The 10,635-nt window shown below is 41.9% G+C and overlaps 1 protein-coding gene across 1 annotated transcript; it reads right to left on the reverse strand.

Moving 5' to 3' along the window:
• Nucleotides 1–731: 731 nt before the first annotated feature.
• Nucleotides 732–4,123, reverse strand: LOC131238029 (aquaporin NIP1-1-like). The gene is made up of 5 exons (XM_058236157.1): nt 3,887–4,123; nt 3,511–3,729; nt 3,045–3,248; nt 2,311–2,372; nt 732–903 (listed from the first exon to the last, which is right to left on the reverse strand). The coding sequence occupies exons 1-5, from the start codon at nt 4,121–4,123 to the stop codon at nt 732–734; spliced, it is 894 nt and encodes a 297-aa protein (XP_058092140.1).
• Between the last annotated feature and the right edge of the window lie 6,512 nt (nt 4,124–10,635).

Raw genomic sequence — 10,635 nt, forward strand, 5'->3', positions numbered from 1 at the left:
TCCCGAACCAAGAAAAGTGCTTATTTTGTTTATTTTTTTCACTACTGTTACTTACCAACCAAAGTAGATTTTAATCGGAAGAAGCAAACCTCAAACTCAAGTTATATTCCTTTCATGCATACTTGAAAGGAACACAATTCAATTTTGGATTGTAGTCTGTTTTTCTTCTTCTTATTATTGGAAGATGAGAATATAATTAGAAAGGGAAAATAAAGAAAAAAAAAAAAAAAAACACAACAACAGCCCAACAGCTGTGAGATACAACTAAAACCCACTAACCTAAAAACCTCAACTATTCAGCAGAGCCATAGAAAGATAATTATAATTTGCCCATTTTCTACCTTTTTTTTTTCCACAAGCACAGACACCACCACACACTCACGCCATGGTGGGATTTCACCACCTATGGGTAATTGAACCCTCAACCAGGTGTTGAAACTCCTGAGAGTCTACCACTGGAGTAAGATTGAGGACCCTGCTCATTTTCTACTTCACCGGACTAATCAACGTTGCAGTCACTGCATCAAAACACATTTCTCAATTTAATTTTTAGAGGAAACAATTAATAAATTTTTAGTTCTTAAGCACGCTTACATTTGAAACTACAGGTAATTTACACTGTGGATGATGTTATCAAATTCCCTATTTGGTAGTGATTGTTTTCTTGGGTAACACGATCTCTCTCTCATTTTTTCGCCTCAAAAAGAAGCTAAAGAAAAAGAATGCAGTCTTCAAATGTCTTTGTTGTATTTGTCAGGTAACTGAAGGAGTGTGTAGAGAGTGGATCCGGCGATGGCTCCAAAGACAGGTGCGACTATGTAAATCCAAAGCGAATGGTAGTGTTTTGCAACAATGGCGGGCCCAATGCTCCTTGCAGGATTCATGGAAGCTCCAGTCACTGGCCTGTGGTACACCAAAGTCAAAGGCACCTCCACTTCAATCTTTTTCAATAAACAAGCAAGATTTTGAAACATTTATGAAGGGTTGAAGAGTCAGGCAGTCCAACTGTCCAATTTGGACCCCCAATCTATTGAGACCATGTGACATCTATCCATCAATTTCCCCATATTATCTCAGCACATGATCCAAAAAATGAGATAGGTCTAAAAGTGAAGTAGGCCACACCACTGGGAAATAGTGGGATGGGAATGCCTTTCCCATTAAAAACCTTCTTAGGTGTGATTTCCACCCAGATGAATAAATAAATAAATAATAAAATACTAAACATGGCTTGATGCAAAATTGCTAGAACCTGGATCCTTTGCTTGCCACAAACAGGCAACTCCTGTTTTCTTGCATCCTGATTGGTCCACGCTATCACTGACGGTATCAACACTGCTACATTAAATGCGGTGTATAATGATGTGACCCAATCAAATTACTACAAATAGAAGTTTATTGTTTGTGGCAACTGGCAAGTAAATGATCGTAGGAAGGTTTCTTTTTTTTATGCTTGACTACTGGATCTGCCTCAATTTTGGAGTATAGTCTTGAATGGAGTGGCGTGTACAGAGACGGACGGAGATCTACTCCTATTAGGACAGACTCAGTCATGGTAGGAGCTCTGTGGAGGCAGGTTGAAAGCTCAAGTAGACCACACCACATGGATAAATAGGGATGGAATGATGGAACACCTAATTTAAAAAAATTTTGAGGGTATAGAAATTTTTTATCAAGTTGATATATTTGTATGTCCTTTATCCAGGTCTATGTGACCTTATGAAAAGGTTGGATGCCAAATAAACATTGTCGTGGGCCTTAGAGAGCCATTATCACCCTTGCTTCTTGTGGTGTGGCCCACTTAAGCCTCGGATCTGCCTCCTTTTCGTGCTCATGCGTTAAAATGATCCATTTAAATGGATAGACAGCGTAGATAAAACATATACATCATGGTGGCCCCTCAGTGCCCCTGCCAGGACTCAGTCCGTCCTAGCAGGGTAGGTCCCACACCGACATTGCAGTGAGCCCCTCAAAGCTTAGGATTGCAGGGGCTCCCTGTAATTCCTTATGGGAAATTCGCGTCCATTCGCTATGCTACTTTGATCAGCGAAAGGTCTTCTTCTGGACCTAGGGCCCACCATGGATAGGCCATGGATTAAGATTGATCCTAGCCATCAATTTTTATTTTAAAAAAAAAAAAAGTGGACTTGAGTGAAACCTTTGACATGTATACGTTATTTCTGTCAATTGATTGATGGTTAGGATCATTTCTCATGCTTCACCTATGGCCAAATGGTTTGTTGATCCAAACCGTTAATCTTTTTAAATGATGATCTGACATTCACACATAAAGAGATGAGTAATCTTTACCCAGCGATGAGGGCGTTTAATAGGATCGTTCCTCCTACTGCAACTCCTGACAGTTCCTTGACCTGTACGGAACAAAAGCATTAGCAAAAGACGATAATACACCTCCATTCTTTTTAGCACCAACGACCATAGGCACCACTTTAATGACCCATCAGGTATAATAAATAAATAAATAAATGTATTGATCAGAGAATCCTAGCCATCCGAATGTTGATTAAAAAACAGACAATTAAACAAAAATAACATTCTTTCTTTTAACGCTCTGTTTGTGGGCTAATGATTGAACTAACAGGATCATCTTGACCGAAAGATTTTGAGTTGGACCCCACTCGTTTGATTGTCCAAATAAAAATCGGATCATGTACGTTGCACCATAAACAAAAGAGCTAGCTGCACTCGCCCAAGCAAATGTCCTGTGTATAAACTATTCCTTGGGAACTGACTTTTAGACCATCTTCACCGTCCAATCACGGATCAGTCCATGGATGGACCACCGTTTGCATGCACTTTACTGTGATAATCCAACTGACCAAATTATCCAAACCATCCAATAAGTAGCTTGATTTTGGACATTCAACAAGAGTTATGGTCAAAATGGCCCTGAATATTGGTGGACCACAAGAGTAGATGATCCGCACCAATCCAACGGTTGAGGACGTTTATCTATCGAATTCTTCTATATCAGATAACAAACAAGAAAAACAATCAAAGCAGCATGGAATCAAGCATCATACCGCTCTCTGATCGGTGGCCACGCTGGACACTACGAACATCAAAATGAAGGTGATGATGAATTCCCAAATAATAGTATTGAGAGGACTGGTGTCTCCCTGAGGCAGAGTGAGCGTCGGCCGTAGATTATCTTTCCCAAACAATGCATGGAGGGTGAGGCTCGCCAGGATCCCACCAATCACCTGACCTATTACATAAGCTGGCACCTGCCAAATGCGTTGTTTCAGATGTAGAATATAATAATAATAATAATAATAAAATCCATAATCCCTAAAATCTAATATCATTAGTTAGCATACATTGATCAAACGGTTGGGAACACCCAAACAGGACGGATCCACATGTTGGATGGTCTAGATTGATGGCCATGTACACTGATATAGTACATTATACATAGACATAGTACAATATATACATAGGATTATGGTTGATTATGTTATTATTAGTGCATGGGTTAGTGATTTTTACATGTTTCCATTGGAATTTTCTGGAGACGGCCAAGGCGATGGTAACCGCAGGATTGATATGGGCACCTGAGACATGACCGATGGTGTAGATCATCACCATCACTGTTAGGCCCCACACAACGGCCATGCCCAACGACGTTATGGGACCTCTTTGGTCGATAAGCGCCGATCCACACCCAGCAAATACAAGAATGTAGGTTCCCACAAGCTCTGCGATTATCTGTTCATGAAATAAACAGTAAAGATGGTAAATAAAGATGAAGTGGATAGTCAAGATGACATTGATGACAAGTTGGTCCATCGATCCAACGATCCAGATTGGTTGATTTTGACAGTGATGGTGATTATGTTCATATTAATGATGGTAAGTGATTTACCTTGTGAGTGTGAGTAAGATAAATGATGGCGTTCTCCCCAAATTCAGGTGGCGATGGTGTTGGTATTGGTGGTGGGACATGAAGAACCTTGTGAGTCGTGATTGGATAAACCATGGTGTTCACCACAGATTCCTTATCTAGACTAGACATGCTTTCTTCCATGATGGAGCGGTCGCTCTGCAATGGTGTGGTGATGGGAGGGTACATCCATATGGGAGTAGAAGGCAGCTTCGCCATTACAAACAAATCAAAATCCAAGCCAAGCCCAATGCTATTAGAACCTCTCTGCCACTGTTTATAGGGAATTCCTTTGTAACGTATGCTTTTGGAGCTTTACTAAGCCTACACGCGTGTACAAGTCAGCTAATACGCATGCCACCACATATTCAAGCGTGTCACAGGTGTAATATCCAAGCCATCCATCAGAAGGGTAACACCATATAGATTTTCCTTGTACAAGAATCATGTTGAACCACTAGCTAGGTGGCCCACAATTAACTGAACAAAGGTATGGTTGTGAAAGAAAATCTGCTGAAGTTTTCAAAACCGTCCATTTTATTTGTAATATCATGGCACACCTACTGAATGAACTACCTTTGTCTTTTAAATAGTAGCTTCTACATGATGAGGTCCACATGATAGATGGCTTGGATATTGCACGTGTATGCAATGCTGGCATTTGTGGTGGCGTGTGCATTAGCTGATTTGCACACGCGTGCTGGCTTAGCAAAGCTTATGCTTTTGTTCTATACATTCTTCTCATTATCTGGTTTTGGTAAGCATCTTTGAAATCGTCTCAGTGTGGGGAGAGGAATGATACATTTGTAATCGCACATCTACACTCCCCACCGCACGTGCGGAGGGTGGCCCACGCATTTTGAGATCCGTGGCATTCAAAGGGTACGCACGCATGCGTATGTTTCTTAGGCTGACCCAGTCATCAGGTGGGCCAAACATGGAGAATGAATGTGGATAACAAATCATCTGATCGTCCATTTTCTTCTTGCCCGTCCGGCCCACGGGCCGGCCTGATGAAAGGCTAGGATCTAGCACACTTGTTATGTTGGCACGTCTTGTGTTTGGGCCTCGTGGAGATATATGGATTTAGATTAAATGGACCAAATGGATAGTGATTGTGTGATATTGCCAAATGGCGTGGATTAGAGGGATTAGAATCTCTACGGTTTGGATTATTGCGACGTTTTGAAGTTCTTCTTTTGTTGCTTATGAATGTGACAGAGAAATGTACACTGATGGGAATTTTCTTACGTCGCTGAGCTGTTGGGTGCTTATTAACAGTTCGGCACCTCATTCTGCTTTGGAAGCGGATTGGGTGGTGACCCCACCCCGCCCAGCTACGTGGTGTTAGGCGTTGTGGGCCCGCCTTGATGTATCATGTATGTCTTTTATCCACGCCGTCCATCTGTTTTGCCATATCATTTTAGTAAAAATGAAGTAGATAAAACGCACAAGTGGGGAATGCTCCCGTAGTGTTACTTACGGCAGTGACGAGCAATATGAGGCCCATCTTGATGTATGCATGACATCCACACCGACCATCAGTTGCGTCCTCCCATGTTTGGGCTGGAGTCCAAAAAATGGGCTGATCTGAACCATAGGGAACAGTTGGGATGGAACACCAACCAATTAAAAACTTTCATATTGTGTATGGCATCTGCCGTGATGCGTATATGCGATCCAATCCATTCATTGGAATCCCCCCACTAAGGATGTACATATCCTAAAAATCAGGCCATTTTAAAACAAAGGTGGGCATACACGGGACTTTAGAAGTTTTAGGCATGATCTTCCATTCCTCCCTGTCCTGTGGCTCAGCTGTGTGTTTGGATTGGCCTGATTTGGGGATTAGGAGTGAACATAAGGGGGTGTATACGATAAACGGATTGGATTTCATACACACGCCCCAGTGGACCCCACACATTTGGACGCTACCACAGGCGACATGTCATTCCCCCTTTAATTAAAATCGTTGAACTGAATATACACATCCAGTTTTCAGTTTGTATTAACAGCACTCAGGGTTCATTGTCCAGAGAGCATTTGTGAATGATGATGCATCTTGTGTTCTCCACCACTGATTTGTCCATCACTAAAACTCGTTTGTTGGACTATCTTAACCATTTAATAAATGGGCCTTTCATCGTTAAATGGTCACAATTGCTGACTTTTGTTTTCTAATGATCATTATTTTGTGCACTAGCAATGAAAGGATTAGAATCGCCGAATGCATTGGCCTATTCCTTGGCATCAAACTTGTGATGTCTAGTAATGGGGCAATGGACCGATCGAGTTGTTAGGATACGTGGAGCTTAATTGTCAGGGTTGTACCCTCAAATTAGAGGGTAATTTCATAATTTCACATGGTATTTATGTAAATCCTAATTCTTCGTATGGTAATATATATGTATTCTTCCTGGGAAGGAGAAAGATATCATTGTATTGAGGACCGTTTTTTCTTTTTCAAAGTAGATCACGAGCATACAATGAGGGAATCACGTAAACTTGTGTCGTGGTTGGCATTTTTATTTTTCTTTTGATCGATTTTGTACGTTATATGTGTGGTCTTCTTCCAACACAGGTTTCTTGTCTAACCTAAGGTTGGGCAAGGCTTTTGACCTAGTAGAGTCTAATCTTAGCTTGTACACAAAGCCTTGAGTGTTGATAGAGTGCCTTTTAATCTGGTGCACTCTTGTTTAGTTGGCCAAAGAATTCTTATGTTGACCAAAGAACATTGTGATGTTTTCGGTCGATCAAGATTTATTCGGTTGACTGAGAGACTCTGTTGATGTCTCGGTCGACCAAATGTGCAACCGAGCGGAATTCATAAGTGTCGTTTTTTGTTTTTAATTTAATATAGAAGTGTATAAATATACTTCTAATTATGTAATTAAGATTGAACGAAATGAGCTTAGCATGTTTTCAAGGGTTTTGAGGGAGAAACTAGGATTTCTCATCTATAAGTTATTCCATCTCTTGTGACTTTATTTATTATAGTGAATTGTTCGTCGCTTGGTACCATGATTTTTACCCACAAAAGTTTTTTCACATAAAATTTGTATATTCTCTGTAGTTGTTTGAATTTTTTTCTTTTCATATTACATTGTGTGATTCCGTTTGAAGTTACTTCCGCACATGACAAATTGTATTAGGACTTGTTGCATCCCCAACAAGTAGTATTAGAGCATACCTCGGGTTTTCAGATTGAATCTATATATATGGCATCAAGGGGATCAAATGTGAAGTTCGAGACAAATAAGTTCACGGGTAAAAAAAATTTTGAATTATGGAGGTTGAAGATGAAACCCAACAAGGACCATAACACGCACTCATTGGCAAAACGAAATGTCCTGAATAGATGAAAGAAAAATATTATGATGAACTTGATCAAAGAGCGATTAATGCAATTTAATTATGTTTAACCAATGAAGTCCTTTATAATATCATTAATGAGATTACTACCATGAGCCTATAAGCGAAGTTGGAGAGCATCTACAAGACAAAATCGCTCTCCAATTGTCTATATCTGAAGAGATAGTTGTACAATCTAAATAAAGCGGAAGGGTTAGATCTCTCTGAGTATATTAGTGCCTTCAACAAATTGATTTGAAACTAACAAGTGTGGAGGTGGAGATCGATAAAGAAGACAAAACCTTAATTTTGTTGACGTCTCTTTCATATTCCTACGAGTATCTATTAGATACTCCGTGCCATGGTAGGGATACTTTATACCTTGATACTGATATCTCATCCCTTTAGTTGAAGTAGTTAAGAAGGAGCAATGGTGGGGAATGTAAGATCCATATCCTAGCCCATACTGTTCCGTAGGCTTCGCCGGTCATTCCGGTTGAATTCTGATAACTCGCTATCGGTTATCGGCGTTTGCGCGCAACCCTGAGACGTGTCCCGTATTTCAGAGTCGGCTTAACCTGAGACCTATACCCTTACAACCATATCGTCGCCGCGGTTCCGACGCTACGTCTCGGTCGCCAAGGCGATACCCGTGCCAGGAAGTGTGGGCTCGCGTTCAGTTTGAGGAAAACACTACACGTTACAAATTCCAAGAGAATCTATCAAATCCATCACATCAATCACATCACTTGTCAAAAATATACCCATCACTCAACCCATTACTCTCCCCATGCCCAAGTACAAAAGCATCCCCAAAAAGGTCAACAAGCACCTTACCTCTCATGTCACTTCACCATCCCTCTCTCCCATCACTCATCTCTTTCTCACTCTCTCTCTCATTCTCCAAAGACAAGTAACTCCAACGTCCATGGCTTCCATGGAGAACCTTGGTGTGGCCCACCTTCCTATCTCTCATCCCCACCCTCCAAAGTTCATCTCAATCGTTAAAATCCAACCCTTGGAGCTCTAGATTGCTTTGGTGGAAGAAGGAATAGGAGATTAAAGGTGGGTGATTCTCCCTCTCTCTCTCTCTCTCTCTCTCTCTCTCTCTCTTCTTCCTTTATTTTGTGGCCCACTCAATAAGATGTGATGTCTATTTGTCCATCAAATGGACCCCATGGCCGTCCAAGCTATGTGGGCCCTACTTGTAGGTGATCGGAAAGTACAAGTATCAAATTGATCCATATCAGGTGGGCCACGTTTATGTGGGACCCACCTTGACTAAGATGTGAGCCACGTGCATGTGGGGCCACCATGGTGCTGTGTATATCCATACCGTCCAGCGTCCCTGGACGCTTGACGTGAGGCAGAGGGCTGGCTAACATGGGGTGTATGTACTGACATGGTGTGTACTAATAAAGCTAACAAAAAAAAAGGAGAAGTTGCCTTTGGAATAGCCTACCCATGTAGGCCCCACCTTGATATATGAATCCAATCCACACCGTCCATTCCATTCCCCATGTGTTTTTAGGCATTGAGCAGAAATTTGAGGCTAATCCGATTCTCAGGCGGGCCATACCATAGGGATTAGTAGTGTATACCATAAAAACACACATTGAAGCTTCTATTCACCTAAAACAAGCCGCATATTGGACTCATTTGGTCGGTCTTGGACCGTGGAATCTAAAATGGCTGCAGTGGATTCATCTGATGCGGGCCCTACGTAGAAGATTTTGCAAAAAAAATTATTTTCAAAAAAAAAAAACAACAGCAGCAGCAACGCTGCTGCCGCTGACTGGCCAAAAACACCCAGGCGCTGCCTGCGGTGCTGGCGGACGGGCAACAGAGCTGGGCCTCACGGCTCTAGCCGTGGGCCCCACCGTGATGCGTTTTAAAAATCAATGCCGTCCATTTTGTGGATCCCTTAGGGCCGAGGGTCATCCTCAAAAATCAACTGTATACGGCACTCAGGTGGGCCCCACCATTTAAAATCATGTGAAGACATGCTAAAATGTATAAAATCACTTGGTGGGGCCTACTTGAAATTTGGATGCCGCTGAAAATTGGTCTAAACCCTCAGCCAAGTGGGACACACATAATGGGTGGGCTGGATTCGGGAACCACATTCGGTGGGCCCCAGTTATCCAAGGTCCACGTGACCTTTTTATAGGTTGGATGCAAATAAACATCATTGTGGGCCCTACCCCATGGTCCATGTGACCCGTGAACAGTTTGGATGGCAAACAAACATCACTGTGAGCCCTACCCCTGGTCCGCGTGACCTTATGAACAGTTTGGGTGTTATATAAACAGTGCAGTGGGCCTCAGTCCAGCGGGTCCTCTTGCCCACGTGACCTTATAAACAGGTTGTATGGCAAATAAACATTGCAGTGGGCCCCTGGCCCATGTGACTTTATCAACAGATTAGATGCAAGTAAATATTGCAGTGGGTCCCATGATCGTGTGACCCTATCAACAGGTTGGGAGAGAAATAAATAATGTAGTGGGCCCCAGGTCTATATGACCTTATCAACAGGTTGGATGCAAATAAATATTACAGTGGCCCAGGTTGGATGACAAATAAATATTATGGTGGGCCCAAGGTCCACGTGACCTTATGAATAGATTAGATTACAAATAAATATTACAGTGGGCCCTAGGCCCATGAGATCCTATGACCAATTTGGATGGAAAATAAACATCATGTTGGCCCCAGTTTGGATGGATAGTATGTTGGGCCCTAGGTTGGGTGGAAAATAAAAATTTTGGTGGGTCTTACTTAAGACCCATTTATGTATGTATTGTGTCCACAATTGTGGACCTCCATCACAGAATATGTGACTTATCTATGCCTTCCATCCCTATGGGACCCACCATGATGCATGTGTTTCATCCAACTGTCCAACCATTTTTTTTTGAAAAATGATTTTAAGGTTTGGGACGAAAATAAGACATATTTATTTATCAAGTGGACCATAGTGCACGGTGAGGATTGAACGGCTATCTTTGAAATTCTTGAGATCTTATGATTAGATTGGATGGGAAATAAATGTTATGGCGAGCCTTGAAAATTTTAGCAGTGGAAATCATTATCACCACTTATATTTGAGTGTGGCTCATTTGATATACATATGGCCATGTGGTGTGGCCCACTTACCATATTTATGGCTCATTGTTAAGGCCCACCTTGTTATATATGAAGTCCCTATGATGCGGCCCATTAGATGTATTTGGGGCCCATGGGTCAAGGCCCAATATGATGTATGTAAGGCCCATTTCAATGCGTGATTTCGCCATGATAAATGTATTGTATATCCGCACCATTTAGCCCACTGGATGGTGGGACTCCCCCCCCCCCCCCCGATGTATGTATTTTATAT

The sequence above is a fragment of the Magnolia sinica genome, chromosome 2 (genome assembly GCF_029962835.1).
Source record: "Magnolia sinica isolate HGM2019 chromosome 2, MsV1, whole genome shotgun sequence".
Taxonomy (NCBI): Eukaryota; Viridiplantae; Streptophyta; class Magnoliopsida; order Magnoliales; family Magnoliaceae; genus Magnolia; species Magnolia sinica.

Excerpts from the sequence above, each read along its gene's own strand:
- LOC131238029 (XM_058236157.1), bottom strand. The coding sequence starts at position 4,123 with ATGGCGAAGCTGCCTTCTACTCCCATATGGATGTACCCTCCCATCACC. Across the intron at positions 3,249-3,510 it reads GAAAATTCCAATGGAAACAT|GTGCCAGCTTATGTAATAGG; the intron begins GTAAAAATCACT and ends CGCATTTGGCAG. Across the intron at positions 2,373-3,044 it reads TGGCCACCGATCAGAGAGCG|GTCAAGGAACTGTCAGGAGT; the intron begins GTATGATGCTTG and ends TGTTCCGTACAG.